At 48.0% G+C, this 20,989-nt stretch overlaps 5 protein-coding genes, 1 long non-coding RNA gene and 2 other non-coding genes across 9 annotated transcripts; 7 read left to right on the forward strand and 1 right to left on the reverse strand.

The window, feature by feature from the left end:
* The first annotated feature begins 155 nt into the window (after nt 1–155).
* On the forward strand, nt 156–687 carry LOC4812835 (small integral membrane protein 8). Its single transcript, XM_001353547.4, has 2 exons — nt 156–386; nt 453–687. The coding sequence occupies exons 1-2, from the start codon at nt 288–290 to the stop codon at nt 609–611; spliced, it is 258 nt and encodes an 85-aa protein (XP_001353583.2). The 5' UTR covers nt 156–287; the 3' UTR covers nt 612–687.
* Nucleotides 617–3,713, reverse strand: eIF2A (eukaryotic translation initiation factor 2A). Of its 2 annotated transcripts, none has more exons than XM_001353548.4 (4): nt 3,444–3,712; nt 2,068–3,232; nt 1,726–2,000; nt 617–1,386 (listed from the first exon to the last, which is right to left on the reverse strand). In XM_001353548.4, exons 1-4 carry the CDS (start codon nt 3,481–3,483, stop codon nt 929–931), a joined length of 1,938 nt encoding a protein of 645 aa, XP_001353584.3. In that variant the 5' UTR covers nt 3,484–3,712; the 3' UTR covers nt 617–928. The 2 variants fall into 2 exon arrangements, 1 of the variants encoding a protein (XP_001353584.3); XR_001453155.2 differs by having other exon boundaries at nt 1,294–1,386; nt 1,447–2,000; nt 3,444–3,713.
* Nucleotides 3,714–3,844: 131 nt separating this feature from the next.
* On the forward strand, nt 3,845–5,061 carry LOC117184803 (uncharacterized). Its single transcript, XR_004470278.1, has 2 exons — nt 3,845–4,870; nt 4,963–5,061. It is a non-coding gene; the product is annotated as an uncharacterized lncRNA (long non-coding RNA).
* A 623-nt stretch (nt 5,062–5,684) lies between these two features.
* Nucleotides 5,685–12,939, forward strand: LOC6900566 (uncharacterized). Its single transcript, XM_002134908.3, has 5 exons — nt 5,685–6,049; nt 11,518–11,708; nt 11,845–12,002; nt 12,131–12,314; nt 12,379–12,939. Exons 1-5 carry the CDS (start codon nt 6,014–6,016, stop codon nt 12,560–12,562), a joined length of 753 nt encoding a protein of 250 aa, XP_002134944.1. The 5' UTR covers nt 5,685–6,013; the 3' UTR covers nt 12,563–12,939.
* A 664-nt stretch (nt 12,940–13,603) lies between these two features.
* Nucleotides 13,604–17,916, forward strand: Srrm1 (Serine-arginine repetitive matrix 1). Its single transcript, XM_002134909.3, has 4 exons — nt 13,604–14,067; nt 14,209–15,473; nt 15,577–16,211; nt 16,278–17,916. The coding sequence occupies exons 1-4, from the start codon at nt 14,056–14,058 to the stop codon at nt 17,345–17,347; spliced, it is 2,982 nt and encodes a 993-aa protein (XP_002134945.2). The 5' UTR covers nt 13,604–14,055; the 3' UTR covers nt 17,348–17,916.
* A 579-nt stretch (nt 17,917–18,495) lies between these two features.
* On the forward strand, nt 18,496–20,424 carry RpS4 (ribosomal protein S4). The gene is made up of 6 exons (XM_001353549.3): nt 18,496–18,610; nt 18,845–18,879; nt 19,008–19,266; nt 19,334–19,431; nt 19,661–19,832; nt 20,066–20,424. Exons 2-6 carry the CDS (start codon nt 18,877–18,879, stop codon nt 20,317–20,319), a joined length of 786 nt encoding a protein of 261 aa, XP_001353585.1. The 5' UTR covers nt 18,496–18,610; nt 18,845–18,876; the 3' UTR covers nt 20,320–20,424.
* On the forward strand, nt 19,457–19,600 carry LOC6900568 (small nucleolar RNA psi28S-3327). The gene has a single exon (XR_053224.2). It is a non-coding gene; the product is annotated as a small nucleolar RNA psi28S-3327 (small nucleolar RNA).
* LOC6900569 (small nucleolar RNA psi28S-3327) lies at nt 19,862–20,004 on the forward strand. The gene has a single exon (XR_053225.2). It is a non-coding gene; the product is annotated as a small nucleolar RNA psi28S-3327 (small nucleolar RNA).
* Nucleotides 20,425–20,989: the final 565 nt, after the last annotated feature.

Consider the following 20,989-nt stretch of genomic DNA (forward strand, 5'->3'; position numbering starts at 1 on the left):
TTTCTCTGCAACACTGTCACACTTTAGTCTACCCAATGTATTATGTATTAGGAAATATTTCATTTTTTTTATTTTATTTACATTTGTATTGATTAGTACGTTTTATTAAAAAAAGAAAATGTATTTCGGTGGTGCCGATGTATTGATGTATCGTTGAAATCATCGATAGAGCGACCATCGATAAATTTACATTTATTCACGCTTTTGCTTTTAAAACGAATTGTGCAACAAATACGGTAAAAATTTGACTAATTGCATTCGAAGTTCAATAAAAGCATTTTAAAAAAATGAGTGACGGAAAGGAACAGAAGCCTGGCGATGGCATCCGCTCCATGCGGAGCACGGGCGTCTTCCGTTTGATCAACTTTGAACTGTACACAAAGCCGGTGGGTGTTCAGGATGCACCAGTCAACATTCAGAGCTTTCTTTAATAGGTTTTGTTTTCTTTGCAGAACATGGTCGTCATGGGCCTGGGCTTGACAGCTATAACTGGAGTCTTTGGATATATTGCCTACATGCGGTACAAGTACCAGAGTTTGGGCTACTATGTGGCCGTCAAGGAAGACGGAAAGGAGGAGTTTATCAAGAAGAAATCAAATTGGGAGCTGTAGCATTGTATCTTTGTGGAAACTTCTTTATTCGCTTGATAGCACAATTTGGTACATAAATTTCTGTTGTTTCGAGTAACTGTTTGTTTGCCAAAAGTGTTCAGAAATCACAAAAGTAGAAAAATGTTTTTAACTAGAAACTTTTTGCGACACATATTTTTCGCAAAATGAGCGTTAAACAACAGGAAAAGGAAGAACAACAAACAGTGTATGAGAAGGGAGGAGGAGAGAAGGCAACTTGTGGTGTTATCTGGTGGGTGTATCACACAAATCAATGGTATTGTCCTATTCCTCTTGCCTCTCTCGCTCGGCGACTCCCTTTAGTCGGACAGCTTGAGCATCTTAAGTTCGTCCAAGTAAGTTGCTTCCATTTTAATTTTATTCAATTGATTCAGCTCGAGACTTTCGCCCTGGTCCTGGCGCGACTTTAGTTTCTTAATGTCTGAAAGCTTCTTGGCAACGGTGCGAATTTTGCGTTCCTTCTCGTTCGAATTCTGGCCATTGGCCTGGGGATGTGGTTGATGCTGATGAAGATGGCGCTGTTGGTCGGCAGCATTCTCCTGTTGATATCTGGGCGCCTGAGGTCGTGTTCTGTGTGTGTGATGTGGCGTCTGGGATGCCTGCTGTTCCTCCCCCGTCACAGTCACCGTCTGTGTCGTTGGAACCGCAGCAGAGGCTGCTGCGGTATCCACATCGCCACCATTCACAGCTTTTACATTTACTTCCCTCCGTGGGCCCTTTGGCTTGTTTTTGTTGTTCTTTTTGTTGTTAGCACCACCTGCAGGCAACAAAAGAAATGCAAACAGCAATTAGCAAATACATTGCCCGCCCTACTTACTGCCATAATATAAGTCCCTAATCCTAATTTGCATGTATTACGAAATGTTTAAGGGGTGAAGGAGGAGGATGAATCGTTAATTCTAGTATCGTTTATACTGATAGGGTCGATAGCGTCTGTTGGACCGATTTGGCACGGTAGCGGCAGCTACCGATGTCGGTGTCGATGCATCACGACCCTCACGGCCACTCGAGACTTGGCATTGACCCTGTTCGCTCCGTCGCACGATCGGATTGTCCATATCATATTGTCTGTTCCAAATCTTGCGCATTCCATTACCTGCTGATGCTGGTGCCAGTCCGGGTACGGTTGGCTGTGGCAAGTACTTCTCTGGATTCTTTCCCTCCTTCAACAAACGCAAATGGGGCGGTGTGTAGGCCTTTTTGCTCGCTTCTGGCTGACTGGATTTAATCCCCTCATGCTTGGCCTTGGTGATTTTTGGCTCACTGAAGGTCTTATCTGCATACTGCTGCCACTCGATGCCGAGCAACTCCTGGCTTTGCGGCCACATGGTCTCGTGCAGCAGGGCTCCGGAGTAGTGGTACACCTTGAAACTGCAAGTAAAATAATAATTAAAATTTGCATCGGAATTGCAAGCATATTTCATGGGAAGCAACTCACCCGTTACTAATGCGGAGCCTGGGAGCGGTGGTGGCTGTGACAAACCATTCGCCATTGGGATGCCACTCGAAGACAGTGGTGTCCGCCAGCTTCAAGCTGGCCAGCTTCTCCCGTTTGGGCACATCCCATACCTCGACGGCTCCGGGCAGATTGCCAAAACCGGCGAGCACAATGATGTTTCCAAAAGGATTGAAATAGGCACAGTTACGTGGACCCTCTCCAAAGTCATAGATCACGTCGCACTTGAGATTGTAGAGAGCTGCCTTGGAGGGCATGAAGCCATATACAACCACGAATTCGGTGGCTTTGGGACTCCACTTGACACAGTGGACTGGTCCCTCCTTCGACAGCGGCACGGAGCAAGTGTCACCCTTGGTGGCCATGAAGTGGACAGCCTGATTGCCGTAGTAGGAAGCGCCGCTCTTGTCCACCTCGGTGCTGGTTAGCAACAGCAGGCCAGTGCCTCTCTTGTTCCACAACATTTCCACGCGGTCCGCTTGGAAGAAACTCTTGCAGGCGACCGTTTGGTTCTGGCCCAGGGCGGGATACTTGTACAGCTTGCACATGGACGGAGCACCCTTGGCGCCGGGATTGTAGAAGGCCAAATACGGCGGACAGTGGCCGGGACCAAGAGATAACATTCCCCCACGACTGCCGCCTATTTTTCTTTGGGTATTTTCGAATCCTTTAGCCGATCCTTCGGGCAGATCGTAGAACAGAGCCTCGCCGCCCACGACGAGAGCGAAGATGGTCTCGTCCGACGACCAAGATGGCTCCCAATTCGTTTGGTTCTTCTGGACAATGGCAAACACTTCGGTGCCCGTGGTGATATCGTACACGAGGAGATTGGGCGACCCCTCTGGGCGGTCCTTGGTGATGGCATAGTGCTCCCAGGTGCACAAATAATTGCCACGTGGCGAGAACTTGAGGTAGAACGCCTTGGGGCGCGGCAACGAGCACTGCACCGGCCACTCTCCGGCACCATCCTTGCACGCCTCGAGCACCTTAACGTCCCGGCCGTTGGAATATGCAAAATATCGGCCATCTGGACTGAAGCAGATCGAACGAGAACATTTCGTCTCCTCTCGCGGCAAGTTTGACTTGTGTTCATATGGCAACTTAGGTCCGGCCGATGACCACAGTTCAACCGCCACGCTAGAGCGAACTGCAAACGAAGGCACGATAGATTAGTTACCAGAGAAATACACGAGGTAGCGCTCCCTCCTCCCCACCCCCGACGACAGAGAATGACTCTTGAGTTTGCACAGTCCTGCCAGGTGGCGGGGCTGGCAATGCAGCTGGTGCCCCACATTGTCTGGCATTGGGGGCAGTGTTTGGGGACTAGTTTTGTATGGAATCTGCGGGATTATATTTACTTGCAAGGGTAGGAACAACACCGTCCGCAGCTGCAGCCATTGTCTTCCAATCTCACACGCACACACACACAAGAACACGCACGGCGATGTTGTTGTTGCTATCTAGTACTCGCGCTCTGTTGCAGCCGGTGTTGGTTAACAGATGATTGGTTGTGCACTCACACGGTCGCTCTGTACTGTGTTTATCGATAGACGCCTATCTACATGAATTGGCGCGATGACGGACACTTTGAACATGTATGTTACCTAACCAAACCAAATATTTAGAACCGCAACAAAACTTCAGCTCTACGTGAATTTAAAAACATTTTAATACTGACGATTTGAGATCTATGATTTCAGACGGCACATTCAAACGTATCTAGATGCCTACTATTTTCCCAAAATCCTACTTTCACCCCCCGCACCCACATTTGTAGTTTTTTTTTCAGTGGGTAGGCCCAGGTTTTCATTTCTTTTGGCAACTATTACGCCAGTTAATTGTCAGGCTCGAATAAAAGCATTCAGAGCGGCGCCGATGCACAATTGGAACTTGTTCAGTCACTTTCGCTGAAAAATTTCATGTAGACTGACAGCCGACTGTCGTTGACACTTGGCGGTGACACTTTGCGCATGCGTGCCAGAGCCAGAGGCCCCCAGATGCCCCCCAGATGCCCCCAGATCCCCCCCTGTCTAAGTCAGAGTCCAGTTCGGACAATGTCCGAAGTTTTATTGTTGCCCTGGCTGGTCCGTCGCAACGCTTGTTTCAATTGTTGCTATTAATTTTATTTTATTTATACCGCACAGTACTTTTTCTGCACGCCTCGACGCGACGGCAATTGACTTCAAATGTCTCGCATTTGGCCGGCCGAAGAGAAAAGTTACAACAACTATGAAAGTTTCTGTGGGCTCTGTGCACATTCATTTTGGCTTTTTCTTCATTTTTTCGATAATAACCATCACAAATTGAAACTAATATAGCTTGACTTGATAACTTTCCCAAAAGAAAATAATGAAAAGCTGCATTTAAATCACACAGTTCGCCAGAGAAACAGATAGAAATTTGGAGAATGTGGGAATATTATGTAATATTATTAATCGGCAATCAATTACCAATAGACCCGTGTAGGCAGCTAAGCCATTTCGCGCTGCTTTCGGTTTCCATGAAGGTGAAAACCGCATTCATAATCTCCAATAGAGTACAAGGGGTCTCTCAATGCGAGCAGAAAATTCAATAAAACACCGATACGCAATTCTAGATCGATAATCGATTAATAACCGTCTAAATTTAAATTTGGGCCTCGAAATAACCGCAATTCAAAAGAATCGCATGGGGGCTTGTCTCAGCAGCTTTTCAACTAAATTTCATTTGTCAAAATATACAAAATAAATACAGCACAAATATGGATTTACGGAGACATATGCTAAAAGATGAACTCTTTGATAAGGTGGGACCTCTGGAAACAATAGGAGCCTTCATCGCACTGTTGTTTCTTTTGTTAATCTTTTTCTTCTGCGTCGGCTATTGCTGCTGTTTTAGCTGTGACGGTCAGAAGTCGTATTAAAAGATGTCTGAAAAGGAAAAGAGCTCAATAAACTAAGTAATGGAGAACGCATCAATTATAAAGTCAAATCAAATTGATAATTCGCCTTGTTTAGTCCGCGAGAGCTCCTGGAACTCCTTCTGACTCGATTCGCCCGGCCTGGGCAGTCGATCATCCCAGAATCATCCATCATTCCGTATAGGATAATGTCCAATCTCGATACGACCATACCCCATACTTTTTTTGTGTCGACGACTTCCTCGAGTATCCCCTTATACCGTTGAGGGGCTCCGCTCCGTTGCTGTGATCGCTTTTCAGCAATTGTCAGAACCAAGTCCAAAATCTGGCATAATGACTGTAATTCTAAGTATAATCCTGTCGGTTGTGCTCTCCATTGTATTGTTTGTGTGCCTCTGCCTCTGCTGCTGTTGCGTATTCATAGTTTGCATGTGCTGCTGCCACTGCGACTGCGCTCTGCGTGGCCCAGCTCCAGTTCCGCCCCCACTGCCGCCGCTCCCGCCATCGCCCCTGCCACGAATAGAGGCAGCAGCGGCAGCAGCAGCAGCAGCACTTGGTGGTGGTACGACGGCAACAGGTTACGACAAGCCAATGCCAATGCGATGCGATGCCACCAGCTAGCGGCAGAGGCCAGGCCTGCTGCGCCGGCGCAGTCGCTGCTGCCGTTGCTGCTGCCGTTGCCGTCGCCAAGACGACACCTTAAGGAATGGTAAACGTTACCTGGTCCGTCAGTTCAAGTTGAGCGCTCGTGTTGGCCGGTTGTCAGAGACGCGTGTTACCACCAATATACCCCAGGCGGTAGCAGTAGCAGTAGCAGTAGCAACAGCAAGGCTTACACCCAGAGTCTGTATTTTTTTTGGTTTCCGTTTCTTGCTGGCAGAACGATACGTTTCTGTATAGTTCGTGAAGTGTTGTGTGCAAAGCCAATCCAATAAAGTCGCAAAGAGACCGAGTCACAAGTGCCCAAAAGTACAGCCAATAACCCAACACAACACCCAACAAAACCTACAACTCACACACAGCTACAAAATGGAATACCGGTGCTTTAGTAGAAGTTCTGTCAAAGTAAGTGACCCCAATAAGCACTAAAAAATAAAAGAAAATACCAAAGACGAGGCTGAGTCTGCGGCTGGGGCTGGGACTGCGACTGGGGCTGGGGCTGAAGCTGCAGCCCACCACCAGACCAGGAGAAGCAGAAGAAGCAGCTGCAAGATCTCTTACACTTCTCTCTTACACGTTTTTTTTTTTTTTTTTGTTTTTTGTATTTTGCTTGAACTTGGCATTGTTCTCTGGAGTCGTCGCCGTTGCCGTTGCCGCTGCCGTCAGTGCTGGTCGGTGGTTCCTTTTGGAAACCAGTATGGCATTAAAACTTATATAGCTGTGTGGTGTGCACCATCCCAACCCAACCCATCCCATCCCATACCATATGGGTTTCTATATATGTACTCTCGAACTGAGTGCAGTCGTCGCGGCGGTGGCGGCGGCCCAACCCACAGCCAGGCAACACCTTCGGTGGTCCACTAAGTGCCTGGAATGGCACGGCATGGGATGGGACTTCAGCTGGGTTGGGCCGAGGCCGAGGCTGAGGCTGAGGCTGAGGCTGGGTTCTCCTTAGGAATTCAGTCTCTGACTCGCTTCAGGTTCGGTTCGGGTTCCGTTTCGGGTTCGGCTTGATTCGCCCATTTCGACCTATTTCCTCGGCCAAGACTCGCCCAATCACTCGATGGAATTAGCACCTTTCTTTGACTTTCTTTTTGCAGTCGGTTTCGGTGTCGGTCTTCTGCTGCTTTCGGCCTTAACGAATCTTTAATGAATTTGCTTTGGCCAAATAACTTTTACTAGGCTTCTTGTCGGCCGCTCGCATACGAGTAGATGTCTGAGCATTCTCGTCTTGTCAGTCACCTCACGTTTCAGCCTGGCTCTGAAATTGGCCGGAAAACCGTGTGGGCTGGAGAGCCCTGTTGATATATGGCATACTCTGGCTGGAAAGCCAGCGGAATGTTGGGAGTGGATACCCGATCCATCGCGAGAAATGGAACCGCATTTGCTGCAACAGGAATTGCTGCCCCATCGAGCCCGAAAGAATTTCCAAATCGCTTGTCTTGTTTCTCTGTGAACTTGACCCACAAAAATGCTAATCAAGGAAGCAAACGTAGAAAGCAAAAACACGGCTCCTCCTCCGCCACCGCATAATCTTATTTCGTTGGGGATATCGGATCGAGTTATGTTGATTTCTTTGAGCCGATTTGATGTGGTGTGTGCCCCCGATTAATGAGTGTCTTTCTGTCTTTCTGTCCGTCTGGCCAAGACACTCTCGTATTGGCTGTCTGCTTGCCTCGGTTCAAGCACGAGTCAGTCGGAAATTTAATCATCTTGTCCGGTAGCCCCTGCCACCACACGATGATTCAAAACGAATTCCCAGAGCGAGCCCTAACCGTTGAGCGTTGCTGCTGCCGCGGGCAAAAGTAAAATAACAAAAAACAAAAAAAATACTTTATAAAAAGTAGGCTAAATATATTCATACTTTGATTTTTTATGGGTTGTTGCTGTTGTCTTCGTTTCTGTTGCTGAGAGCCGGTCGGTCCCGGTGCTCACTCGCACAGGTAGAAAGATTCTCATTCATGCGTGTCACCTCTTGGTTGAGGCAGTGGCATGCCAGTGCTTGGCAGAAGAACCCAACCTTAAAGAGCCATCATAGGCAGCAGTACGACGGGTACGGCCACGGGTATGCGTATATAACTATTTGCAAAACGGCTTTATAAACTGTAAAAACAAAAGATTTCTTCTGGGTCAAATATTGCCCCCCCCCCTCTCAAAAAACACTAAGGGACCAAAAATTGTCATAAATTTGTGTTAATTGCCTGCTTAATGTAGCGCCAAGAACTAACAGTACTTCCCGAGTCGCCTCGAGATAATAATGATGCAAATTATCCAGTGAAACTCCAAACAAAAATATATGAATCCAATTGAGGGCGTAATGAGTAAAAGTGTTGGGCTAAAGGGGGGGGAGGAGAGGCCTCGGCCTCGGCCTGGGTCTGGGTCTGGGTCTGATTGCCATTATGAGATGCTTCGGTTCGGTTCTAGTTTTGGTCAGCGAAATTTTTAGCCCCATTTCCACGCGCCATTCCTCCTCCACATCCCACGCTCTCTGGACAATGGCCGCGTCGCCTCACGTCGCGTCGCGTCGCGCATGCGAAGTGGCAAGCAGCCCAAAAATGAAAGCGCCGCTGTCATCGCATTGGGGGAGGGAATGAAACGAAGCCAGAGGCATCGAGTGGAGTCGGAGCGGAGTCGGAGTCGGAGTCCATGCACTTGCCTCTTGTCTCTTTCTAGCGCTGGCCCCAGGCCCCTCCAGTGCTGTTTTCTGTTGTTTTTGTTGTGGTCTGTGGTCTGGGAAAACGTGATCTGCATAGCGGACAAGAAGACCAGAAGAAGAAAAAAAAACCCATTGAAAGTTTTGTCGCTTCGGGGTTATCACGGCCCGAGCTTTGTTGTTTGTCGCGGAACGGAAAAAAGCAATAACGAACGGGTCTAATGCTCAAAGAACGGTGCTGAGAACCGACATTAGCACAGAGATCACAATCGATCTATAACATGTTCCGCAGGGAAGCCGATACCGATGCCGATGCCGATGCCGATGCCTGGGGTGTGGTGTGGTGTGGTCCTGCTTTTAGTGGATACATATGTATGCCCGATTGGATTGGCCAAGCTTTTCATCAACTTTTCCTGACCAACTGGTCCACAATCAAACAAAAGGCCTTTGGGAAATTGTGTCAGTCAAGCAAAGCCAACAATTCTCTCTCAATTCGTTTCAATCACAATACATTATCACTGACATCCATTGAGAGAATGTGGAACTCGCCAGACAAGCGACGATCAGATCAGCGACCAGCAGCAGGGGCGGGGAGGGCGGCTCGGATCTAGCGAGAGGAGGTGGCAGGCAGATCGAGAGACCCGAGACCCGAGACCTGGGGCTGTAGGCTACGCTTATCAATAAAACCAGTTCCAAGACTCATTGCGTGCAACGGTCTCAGAGTCGCAGAGTCTTTCTGGTGGCTATTTGTAAGCTGTCAATAATCCGTCGGTGCTTTCCCAAACAAAACCCAAAACCAATTTTCACTTGGTGTAGTGGTCCAATAATATTGTAGCGTTTAATTTCATTTATTACCAAAGTCCCAATGTTTGTTTATGCGATCCGAAACATGCTCCCGGCCACGGCTTGGCTGTGTGCGTGTGTTAGAGGGAGAGAGAGAGACAGAGGCAGAGCCAGAGCCAGAGCCGACGAAGAGCGAGACTTGAGACGCCTAAGAGAGAGAGATGGAGATGTGGGTCGTTAACCTCGTTATAACGGCACCTGATACACGAACAGCGGCGCGCTGCTCTTGACAGTTTTGCTCGTCGTCGCTTTGTCTCTTTTTGCCATGGCATATGGCATATGGCATGGCTGGGTTCTGATTCTTTCTAGCGGCCACACTTAGTGCAAGTCTCCGGCCGCTTGCCGCCTGGCTCCCCCCCTGCCTCTTCGTTGAACGGTATGAATGAGTGTGTTATGTAAGCCCAACTAATGACGGGGCACGGCACACACTCAAACTGTCGCCGTATCGTCAATGGTCAATGGTCAATGGGTTTTTGATTAATGAGTGATTTGCTGATTTTTCAAAGCAGCTCAAATATTATTTGCATTTATTTGTGATATTTTGTTTTTGGTACAGTCACGCCGCAATCACTTCAACGAACCAAACGAACCCCGAAGACAGGCAGGCGGCTACTTAAGAAAGTTGCCTCATTAGGAGGAGAGGGTCTCGTCGAGACCCAATCAAGATGGCAATTACCAAGTAAAAATACTCCGTACGTACTCAGACGAATGTCTTGTGACAGGTTCAAATGGCAATGGCAATGGCAATGGCTTGGTCTTGCCTTAATGTCGAATCAAGAGGGGACCGGACCAGACCAGAGCACCACGGGCATTTATTAAACGAAATTGTTGGTGGAGGGCCATCCCATCAAAACGGAAAGTCCGACGGACGGACGGACCAAATGACAATGGGCAAGAAAAGCTCGTTTAATGAGCCAACGAGTCAACTACAGCACACAGAATTTGACAAAAGGCCAAATGCAGACAGAGGGACAGAGAGACAGAGAGACGGACACGACACGACACGACGCTCGGGCTACAGGCGGTGAGAGTGTACCGTGTGTCTCTCTCTCTCTCTCCCTGTCACACGATCTCCCTAACTGCCTTCCCACCGACCGACCGCCCGACCGCCCGCTCTCTCCTTTTGGCGGCACGAAGCAAGTTCATTAATTTCTTGTAATGAATGTGAAAAGAATTAAATAATAGAATTTCGCTTTCATTTTTCATTTCCCAGCAGCGAACCAACACGCAATGACCATTAGGCCACAAACATTTCGTTTTTTTGTCAAATTTCTTAAACTGAAAAGAAAGTTTGGTTTGTTGGGCATCTTGTCTCTTACGAAAATGTGCGAACAAACCATCCATCCCACCAGACCAGACCAGGCCAGGCCACAAACAATACAATAACTGAAAGGAAAATAATATTAAATGTTTATATCAATTAAAAAAGCTACGAGTATTTACGGTATTTTTTCCATCGACAATCGGACAAAGGCCCGATGGGATGGGATGGGATGGGATGGAATGGGATGGCACGTTATCCGACCTGTCCGATTATTTCTGCGCATCATGTCGTACGTGCAGCGATTTTCTCAGAGAGTAAAATGGCAAAATTTTTGTGCTGCAATTTTAATTCAATCGAAACTGGTTTTCGGCTGCTGCCTGACTGCCTGCCACTTGATCAGCAACAAAAAATCTGCACAGAGAAAGTGAAAGAAAACACAGCGCGCGCGCGCAAATAAAATAAAAAACAAAAATACTATACTGCAAGAAGAGGCAATAAAAAAAAGTTCAGACCATATTAGAAGTCAGCTTTACATGCGGTGCGGTTGAAAAATGTATTAACATTTCTTCTTGCCCTTCCTTCCCCCTCTTCCTCTCCCTCTATCGTGGCAGCTGTCCGATTTGAATTTCTTCTTTGTTTTTACTTTCACGTACGGACGGGGGCGATGGCTGTGGCTGTGGTTGTGGCTTCACGAGATGGTTATTTATGAGCTTAATTAATTTGTTTATGGATTTCGAGTCTAAGCGGGTCAAGTATGTGAAAATAGAAACTTTTCATCAGCTCAGGGCACCGACAATTCCCCGTCATAGCAGTCAAGAAACTCCTATAACTGGCTTTCGGTCTGGAGTGGAGTGGCGTACGTTTCTACGTCCAGTTCCTAGAACTCTGAAAAAGTTCCCCCCAGAGTCAGAAGCTAGCCATGGTCAGGGTCGTGGGTTCAACGACAAAACATAAAACATGTTACAACACCTCAAGCAAAGTTGTACAACAAACACTGGAGACGCCACAACCTGGTCGGGCTGTGCTTCTGCATGACACAGCGCTTGCATTGGCATGCCATGGCTTGCCCGTTATCACAGGGGTCTAACCTATTGATATCGTATGTATTTGCAGCACCTAACGGCGCTCTGCGTCATCAGTATTGCACTCACATGCGCCAATGCGGCGTTATGGCCCAGCTACAGCAGCAGCGACGATGCGCCTTCCAGCAGATGCGCCGGAGGGCGTGGACTGAAATACCTATCCGGTGATGCGCTGACGGATTCGCCAGACTGTTTGGGCCCCAACAATGCGCCATATCCCAGGTGAGTGAGTCACGTCACTTAACGGTGCTCAGAGTGGCCGATCATAGCATTCGGAAAACTTTCTTTTCTAACGCCTCTTGCCTCTTCTGCCTCGACTATTCCCCATTACCATTACCATTTGCATTTGCATTTGCAGTGCGGCCGTTGCGCGCACATTCTCCAACTGGAACGGAAATTCGCGACGTGGACGCCAGAGCAAATTGCCGACCACTCTGGATCCCGCTGTGACCACGAGTGCACTTTTGAGGGCCTACGATGAGGTAAACAATGAGGCTATCGGAAGCAATCGTTATGGTAAGTCGGTCAGGCTAATGACGGTACGGTGCGGCCGCAATTGATTGACCGCACAATTGATTGATTGACCCAGTGATTGTCTGACTGTCTGTCCGTCTGCTTGTCGGTTTGTCTTTCCTTTTACGCAGGTCGTTCCCTGAAGAATGCCTCGCCGGCGCATCAGTGCAAGAGCGATACACCGGCGCGTCTGTGCAAGACGCGCTACAACACCACGGCACCCATGTATGGCGTTAGTTTGACCTCTGGCCAGCCGGTCACCATAGTTCAGAAGTTCCCCGATCTCCTGCAGCAAGTCGTCTTCGAAGTGTGCGAGTAAGTAGCTCCATCCGGCCGATCAGGATCACCGATATCTAGCCCTGGCTTTCGCCCGCAACAGGTCCTCTGAATGTGATGTGGTTCGCGGCGAGTGTACGCAAACCTATGTGCCCTACCTGTTCCTGGTCATCCCCCTGGGTCCCGTGACGCTAACCGGCCAGGACTATGTGCTCGTGGAGAGCGGATGCGTCTGCAAGCCGAAGTACTCGACGGGCGCCGCCCAGGAGCCCAACATGATACCGTAGGCGTTGGTGCGTACTACCACCCAGTACTACGCCCACCCACTAGGAACACAAACAGCAACCAAAAGAACTGAGCGAGTTTTGGTCGAGGGTCGAAGCTGAGCAGCGGCTGGCTGCCTGGCTAAATTAATATGTACTTAAACGAGGAATTATTTTTTGTAGCGAAATCAATTTTGCAATGTTATTTAATTTTTTTTTTCTAATCTCCTATTTCTTCTCAACACTCTCAGCTGTATAAAATTGAAATGCAATTTTGCTCGAAAAATAATCAAATGCTAATCTTAAGTTTAAATTTAAACAAAATTAAATTAATGCATTCATGCGTTTATAGTTATAATTATTAGAGCCCCTAAATAAAAGCATTCCTTTCGAAATGTTAATATGGATATTTTTGTGGGTAATATTAACTATATTCTCTGTTTGCCGCCCACGATAGATTGTTGAGGCAGCATTTTTAATGAACAAATAATTGTATACGATAAATAAAACTATTTTCAATAAGATTTGATTGCATTATTTTCAAAAACTCTTTAAACAAGACTAGTTACATGATTTTTAAATTTGAATTTTCGATGACGCCATACCAAATGCAACCCTGTTTCATTTGATATCGTCGGTTATCCAGCCGTTAAATTTAAAAAAATATTCTTTCCATTTTTGTAGCAACATGGGCAGGTTGTGAAAATGGATAATAAACTTAGGCACTCCCGATCATCAAATAAAATGTATACGAAAAACAGATAAAATAGGACTATGCTAGCTATCTCAATGACTCTGTGCTCTTTTGCGCTGTTGCGTTTGAGTAAACGACAATAGCAACGTATAAATTAGACCCGCAAATAAAGTTGCTACATTCAAGACTCGCTTCGGGGCTAAAGTTTGGTAAACAAATGGCGCGCCTGACCGTCGGAATGCCTTCTTTGCCTCTTGCTTCCTCAAATGTGGTTTGGCAACAACAATCACAATGTTACGATCGCTGACCACTCTTGAGTCCAAGCTGCCGTTTATCGCACACAAACATCGATAGTGCCATTCGCGATTAATTGATATGTATATAGCATCCGTGGTTTGTTCTGCCTCTGCCACCACTGGTGCAGACCGTTTTCACGCATATATTTTTTTTTTCGCGAAGAAAAAATACAAGCCGAATACAATTAAAAACGGATTGTATGTAATTGTGAGTGGTGTTATTTGCGGAGAACGAAGAGCACAAGTTTTTCGCAGCTTTGGTTTTCCATCGAAAGCATAAAGCAATTAAGCGCAACGCATCCCCCGGCCATCCTTAAACTTACTCACACACTTGGGCGCACACACCGAAAAGACGCTGCATGTGTGTGTGTGTATAGACAACTGTCTTGCGTGGTGCCGGGTTACATATTTTTATTGAATTTTTCTCGTGGGCCTGCCAAAACAAATGTGCATGCAGTAGAAGGGCCACAAATTGGCGGCAGTTTAAAGAAAACCCCGAAAACAGACAGCAAAATCACAGTCTAGCGATGATGTTCACGGTAAGTGTGATGGTGTAAGATGTTTGTGTGTGTGTGTGATGCCAAAGACTATATTGTGTGTAGTCTTCGGTGTGATGCGATGCTCTGAACGCAATCGATAAGAGACATATTTTTCGAACGCCCTTTCTTTACCTCATTTAGGGCACCAACCAGCAGCAGGACACTCGGTTCAGCGACAAGGAAAAGAAACTAATGAAACAAATGAAGTTCGGCGACTGTCTGAGCAAGCGCGTGGACATGTCCAAGGTGAAGCTGGACGTGCTACGGCCGTGGATCAGCAAGAAAATCACCGACATACTCAACATCGAAGACGATGTTGTGGTGGAGTTTGTATATAACCAGCTGGAGGAGGAGAAGTATCCATGTCCCAAGAAAATGCAAATAAATATGACCGGGTTCCTCAATGGCAAAAATGCCCGCCAGTTTATGGGCGAGCTCTGGGCTCTGCTGCTCTCGGCCCAGGACAGTGACTCCGGCATCCCGGCTGAGTTCATACAGCAAAAGAAGGACGAGATACTCAAGCGCGAGGAGGAGCTACAGCAACGCCAGCGCGACAGATCCCGCTCACGTTCTCGCTCCTCGCGAGGGAATTCCCGGCGTGACCGTCAACGTGATCGATCTCCAAATGGCGGCAAATCCAAGTCCCGCTCCCGTTCGCGCTCGCGATCGGCCAAGCCAGCCAACAATGGCTCGGTACCAAGTGCCGCCCGTGAGGCGGCCGCCAATGCAGCGGCTCGAATTCGCAAACGCGGCGGCTCACCCTCGGCCACCCGTCCTGCCTCCAGGGAGCGGCGTCCCAGCCGCCGCCCACGGTCCCGCTCTCGCCAGAAGACGCGCTCTGGCTCGCCGGCCCCTGGCAAGAAGGCATCCTCCTCGGACCCACCCCCAGCTAAGGCTCTCAATGGACGTCACTCAGGGGACAAGTCCCCCGTACAGCCCAAGGGAAAAAAGTCGTCGCGCTCACGCTCCAGGTCACGTTCCCCCCGTAGTCGCTCTAGGTCCAGCGGCAAGCGCTCACGCTCTCGCAGCTCCTCGCCACGCAGCCGACGTCGGGGCCGCTCCAGCAGCATTTCTCTGTCCCCCGAGCGCAATCAGGATCAGTTCGAGCATCGTCGCAACAAGAACAGTGTCCAAAACAAACGTCAATATCGCAATAATCGCGGAGACTCGGCCAGCTCCATGGAGCGGGGTAATGATCGCGGACGTCAGTTTGGTGGAGGAGGAGGCGGCGGCCGTCGCGGAAGGCGCTTCTCGCCGCGCGGCGGTAACCGCAGTCCCATGCGTCAGGACAATGGTGGAGGCGTTGGCGGCGGCGGAGGGCGTTTCCAGCGTTCCAACTCGAGACGTCGCTCACGTTCCCGTCGACTTTCCCGTTCTCCCATGCGATACTCTCGGTCGCCCAGGCGGTAAGTGTCAAATCAGTCTGAGATTCAGTTTTCATTCATCTAGTCGCTCGCTTGAAATTTCATTGAAAATGGTTTCCATTTCTTATTCGTTCAATACAAGCAGATTTAATAACCGCCGTCGGTCGCCCATGATGCACTATCGGGGTGGCGGAGGTCGTGGCGGTGGACGCGGTGGCGGCGGCGGCGCCGGTGGTGGTCATCGCCAGATGTGGCAGCATCGCGGTGGTTCACCAAACATGCGTGGCGGCGGTCGAATCCACTGGCAGGCGAGATACAGTCCTGGCGGCGGCGGTGGGGGACGAGGTGGCGGTGGAATGGGGCGTTTTGATCGTCGCCAATCCCCGCACCAGAATCGCTATACGCGTGATCATCGCCCATCGGACTCACAGGGAGGACAGCCCTTCCGGAAATTTTCTCCCCATTCCGGGCCAGGGCGTCGCTTTTCCTCACCGCAGCGTCGCTCCTCACGCGATCGCCGCCCCAATTCTCGGGAACGTCGCGGCTCGCCTGGTGGCCATGTCAATCGCTGGGACAATCCGCCGCCGGCCAGGAATCGACGATCCACGTCGGAGAGCTCAGCTGAGCCGGTCGGACGCCAGCAACGACATCGCAGTGCCAGTCCCGCTGAGAGGCGGGGCCGCAGTCATAGCCGCAGCCACGAGAGAAGTCGCAGTCATGTGAGAAGCCGCAGCCGCTCCAGTCCGCGACCCAGCCGCAAGCGAGACAGTCCTGTTGCTGGTAAGTCCCCGTTAAAGTTTGCTCCCTTTGGGAAGGGAATAGTACATAAAGATGGCCTCTCCACAGAGCGTTCTTCGGTGGAGTTCAGCGGCCCGGCCGTCAATACTATCGATCTCTGTCGCGAGGAGCAGCAGCAGCAGCACCAGCAGCGTAAATCCAATACAGAAACGCTCAAGGTTATTGAGCAGCCAACAGCCGCAGTACGACGCAGCAGTTATGCCAGCCTGTCCCGCACTCCATCACCGTTCCTTAAACCGCACGAGCGTTCGGCGGCCGCTGCATCAGCCGCTACCGCCGCCGTCTCCGTATCCAAGGCTGTTCCAAAGAAATCCCGCAAGAGTCAAACCAGCAGCTCCGACAGCAGCGCCGACAGTGATGACACTGACGATCAGCCGGCGCGCCGCAAGGCCCAGCAAAAGAAGCTGCCAGCTCCCGTGGAGTCGGCTAAGTCAAAGTCGAAGTCTAAGTCGCAACGCAGCTCGGAGAGCTCCAGCAGCAGCGACCAGAGCGACGATGACAACTCGAGCATCGAAGATCATTTGAAAAAGAAGAAGCAACAAAAGCAGCTGCAGCTGCAGCAGCAACAGCAGTTGCAGCAGCAACAGCAACAAAAAGTGGCGGCCGTGAAGCCGGACAAACGGCGCTCGGAGAAGAAACTCAAGCGCCCTACATCTAGTGCAGAGGAGTCTACGGGCGTTGAAGTAGAGGCAAGACCAGGAAGCAGTCGCAAGCGTAGTCATAAGAAACCACGACGAGATGAGGGCGGAGATGTCAGCGACTCCGAGGAGGAGAATGTGCCCAAAAAGAAGCGCAAGAAGTCCAAGAAGGCGGCGGACACATCCGACAGCGACTCTGAGGACTCGTCAAAGAAGAAAAAGCATAAGAAACACAAAAAACACAGCAAGAAAAGCAAAAAACACAAGAAGCATAAGAGGAAGAGCAGCAGCGGAAAGGCCCGCCCAGACTCCAGCTCCCAAGCAAGCACCGACGAGGAGGAGCAGTCGGGATTGGCGCCAAAGCGCAACGGAAAGCTGCCGCTCCTGATCGCTGGCGGAACCGGCCCGGGGGGCATTAACGAAGATCTGGAGAAACAATTGCGGGAGCGCGCATTAAAATCCATGAAGAAGTTGGACTGAACCACACACAGACTATACGAAAATAATTGCATTGCCCATGCCCAGACACACAGACACCCCCTGGATGCACTGCACCAAATCGCCCACTCACACACATGCACGCACTCAGTTGAAGAACTCCTTAGCCCTCAAAGAACAGACAGACGAACGAAGCCATTAAAATTATTAAAAACTACATTTACATACACACCAACTAAACAACATTCATTGATCGTATACATTGTATTTCTGAAAATGTATTTCATACCTTTAAGTTCATTGCCTAAACACAGGATAGCTACTATAAAACCACGCAAACATTAAGCAAATGAATACAATTTGTATTATGTACAAACAAAAAAAAACAACAAACAAACAAAAAAATAAGAAAATAATAATAACCCATACACGATATGTAGCCCCCAAGTGGTTTTATAAAAGAAAGAAAAGATCTATTCGGCAATTTGTAATGTTGCCTCCAGTTTAATTTATAAGTAGGTTTTACAAAATGTAATTATTAATGCCTAAAACAAGAAGAGTGTGTATGAGAGAGCATTAACTATTGAGAAATAAACACAATTGTAAAATTAGTGCCAGTTTTGCTAAAATTTCGAATAACATCTGAAGTATTTTAATAACATTCGAACGAAGCAGCCCTGTGTTCGACACAAAATACCGAAATAAAAAGAATCAGTATTATTTTATATATATTTTAGTTTTTCCAGCAGTTTTGCTCTGGTTACACTATCCAAAAATACTATCGACATACTTAGCCCACAAGAATACCGATATTTTTCTAAAGCTACCCGGTGCACCGATAAGAAGAAGCAAAAGTCGCTGGTTTTTGTGATATACAACACATGTAAACAACAAAAAAATAGCCTCGATTTTTCTGGACTGTTAAAAGTACTCCGCTGATGATAAATGATGACAAATGTATCCATATTCATAGTTTCGAGTCTCCAAAGACTTCATATCGCTGACTGTTCCTTTTCGTCAATCTATTAAATAAGCATTCATATCCTTGTCACCGATTCACTTTCAAACAATTTCTAGTTGTCGCGCAGCAGTCGATATTATCGGTAGCCGTTTGATGGGATATTTGCTCTCTGTTGTTGGGACTTGCTCTCTTTTTCCCTCTCTACGTCGATGGTATATTTTTCATCGGTAGATTTACGGTATATTTCAGTATATTTTTGAGGGTCAGACCGTACTTTGTATCGAGAAGTTCGCGGTCACACTGTCGCCTACTCTTCCTTTTCCTGTTGTATTGCAAGACGGACGGTACGTGTTAAAATAATTCGCTTATAATTCGGCCATCACTGTTTATTATTGTGGAATGACAAAAAAAATGGGCAGCCAATGGGCCATCCCAATTAACAGTGATGTTATGCTGAAATAAAAGCCTAGTGAATCGGTTGTATTAAAGCGGCTTCTAGCGGCTCAACTTACAAGTCGACATTCAAAGTATATTTATTTACACATAGCTCAAAGTTTTTTTTACATTTTTTTTTTTAGTTACCGCCCGCACAATATATTGAAACGTAAAGATGGTAAGCATCGCCGGGTGCTGATTTGCAAGTTAAACGAATGCAATGAGCGAAATTTTGTTTGTGCTGCCCATCGCAGAGTCCCATGGAATTGAGTGTTAGTGTATTAACTTATGGGAATTGTTTTGCAGGCACGTGGCCCTAAGAAGCATTTGAAGCGTTTAGCCGCACCCAAGGCATGGATGTTGGACAAACTTGGGGGAGCTTTCGCCCCACGTCCGTCGACCGGCCCACACAAGCTGCGCGAGTCGCTGCCCCTCCTGATCTTCTTGAGAAATCGTCTCAAGTACGCCCTGAACGGTGCTGAGGTGACCAAGATTGTCATGCAGCGTCTGGTCAAGGTTGACGGAAAGGTTCGCACCGATCCCACCTACCCAGCTGGCTTCATGGGTAAGTTCTGCCCGGAGATTGCCACAAACTGATTTGTATGCTAAAATATTCTTCTACACTTTTATAGATGTCATCACTCTCGAGAAGACCGGTGAGTTCTTCCGTCTGGTCTACGACGTGAAGGGACGTTTCACCATTCACCGCATCTCCGCTGAGGAGGCCAAGGTGTGTTGAAAAACTTGTGAAAAGATGTCTGGCTTTATCGAAGACCGATCTATGTCATTTGCAATACGTTCATTGGTTCAAAATGAAGCCCAAAGCAATTTTTGTTACGACGGTCACTGATCTGTGCATTCCGCAGCCATTTCAGTAACTTTTACGTGCAATTACATTCAAATTGAAATCCATCTACGTGTGAAAGTAACTAAGTGTACTTTTCAATGTTCTTTTGCAGTACAAGCTGTGCAAGGTCAAGAAGAACCAGTTGGGAGCCAAGGGTGTTCCATTCCTGGTCACACACGACGGTCGCACCATCCGCTACCCCGATCCTCTCATCCATGCCAACGACACCGTGCAGGTTGACATTGCCACCGGCAAGATCACCGACTACATCAAGTTCGATTCCGGTAAGCACCCTTTGATGGAGCAGAAATCCTCCCTGGCTGGTTCGAAGACCACAAAGCGCTAAAATTCCAAGTTGCGTGGTTCAAATACTAAGCCAAAAGCAATTTTTGTCACGACGGTCTCTGATCTGAGCATTCCACAGCCGTTTCAGTAACTTTACGTGCAATTACAACTCAACACACGCATTACGTATTTCGTTGAAAACTAATCGAGGTATTTTCAATTCCATCCATAGGCAATCTGTGCATGATCACCGGAGGCAGGAATTTGGGACGTGTCGGCACCGTTGTCAACCGTGAGCGTCATCCCGGATCCTTCGATATTGTGCACATCAAGGACTCTCAGGGTCATGTGTTTGCCACCCGTTTGACCAACGTGTTCATCATTGGCAAGGGCAGCAAGCCCTACATCTCCCTGCCAAAGGGCAAGGGTGTCAAGCTGAGCATTTCGGAGGAGCGCGACAAGCGTCTGGCCGCCAAGACCCACTAAAAAAATAAGAGCAAATGCTGGATAGGGGACAGGAGTATAAAGGACTTTTACCTTGTTGCAGAGCTCTGTACGTTAAGCTACGGAATTAAAAACCAAGAACGTAAAGCATGTGTTTTTTTTTTGTTTGATGCTCGCGGAGCCAGGGCTGTCACCCCCTCCACAATCACCCAAAAGAATCGCTTCCATGATCATATAAAACCCATCAATTTCCTTCTGTGCGAAAGTTGGCGCCCAATTTTATAGCTTTTTTGCCGCCAGCATCGATGAGCCGCCAAAAGCTTTGGGCACACTGCAAGTGGGTGAATTTATTCATTTGGTTCATTTCTGGTTCGTGAACGACTCAATACTGCTTTTGTTTAAAACCTATTTTATAAACAATCCAATAAAAGGGAGTCCTTCAAATGAGCCAATCTTGTAGAAAATGGATTGATCTGTATGCTAAAATTATATATTCAGTGCTGAGGGTTATATTTAGCTAGTAATATGCAACCGAATAACAAAATCAAGGAATACGATAGAAATCGATTAGCCCATTGTCGACCAGTGGGTATTTAAATACAGTTCAGGTGAAAGATGTTGTTTTGTCACACTAAAGAGGAAGGATAGGATGCATGTTGAAGTGGCTCCTACGTGTAGCGAATCGAGGACTCGGGTCTGATTGGGCCTCTAC

The sequence above is a fragment of the Drosophila pseudoobscura genome, chromosome X, assembly GCF_009870125.1.
Source record: "Drosophila pseudoobscura strain MV-25-SWS-2005 chromosome X, UCI_Dpse_MV25, whole genome shotgun sequence".
Lineage (NCBI taxonomy): Eukaryota > Metazoa > Arthropoda > Insecta > Diptera > Drosophilidae > Drosophila > Drosophila pseudoobscura.

What these genes read in the sequence shown, in the direction of transcription:
- RpS4 (XM_001353549.3), top strand. An exon ending in TCTCCGCTGAGGAGGCCAAG is followed by an intron (nt 19,432 to 19,660) that starts GTGTGTTGAAAA and finishes GTTCTTTTGCAG; the next exon opens with TACAAGCTGTGCAAGGTCAA. An exon ending in CTACATCAAGTTCGATTCCG is followed by an intron (nt 19,833 to 20,065) that starts GTAAGCACCCTT and finishes TTCCATCCATAG; the next exon opens with GCAATCTGTGCATGATCACC.
- LOC4812835 (XM_001353547.4), top strand. Translation starts at nt 288, where the DNA reads ATGAGTGACGGAAAGGAACAGAAGCCTGGCGATGGCATCCGCTCCATG. An exon ending in TTGAACTGTACACAAAGCCG is followed by an intron (nt 387 to 452) that starts GTGGGTGTTCAG and finishes TTTTCTTTGCAG; the next exon opens with AACATGGTCGTCATGGGCCT.
- eIF2A (XM_001353548.4), bottom strand. Translation starts at nt 3,483, where the DNA reads ATGGCTGCAGCTGCGGACGGTGTTGTTCCTACCCTTGCAA. An exon ending in AGGCTCCGCATTAGTAACGG is followed by an intron (nt 2,001 to 2,067) that starts GTGAGTTGCTTC and finishes TTTTACTTGCAG; the next exon opens with TTTCAAGGTGTACCACTACT. An exon ending in ACTGGCACCAGCATCAGCAG is followed by an intron (nt 1,387 to 1,725) that starts GTAATGGAATGC and finishes TGTTGCCTGCAG; the next exon opens with GTGGTGCTAACAACAAAAAG.
- Srrm1 (XM_002134909.3), top strand. An exon ending in TACTCTCGGTCGCCCAGGCG is followed by an intron (nt 15,474 to 15,576) that starts GTAAGTGTCAAA and finishes CAATACAAGCAG; the next exon opens with ATTTAATAACCGCCGTCGGT. An exon ending in GCGAGACAGTCCTGTTGCTG is followed by an intron (nt 16,212 to 16,277) that starts GTAAGTCCCCGT and finishes GCCTCTCCACAG; the next exon opens with AGCGTTCTTCGGTGGAGTTC.
- LOC6900566 (XM_002134908.3), top strand. Translation starts at nt 6,014, where the DNA reads ATGGAATACCGGTGCTTTAGTAGAAGTTCTGTCAAA. An exon ending in AACAATGCGCCATATCCCAG is followed by an intron (nt 11,709 to 11,844) that starts GTGAGTGAGTCA and finishes TTGCATTTGCAG; the next exon opens with TGCGGCCGTTGCGCGCACAT. An exon ending in GTCGTCTTCGAAGTGTGCGA is followed by an intron (nt 12,315 to 12,378) that starts GTAAGTAGCTCC and finishes CGCCCGCAACAG; the next exon opens with GTCCTCTGAATGTGATGTGG.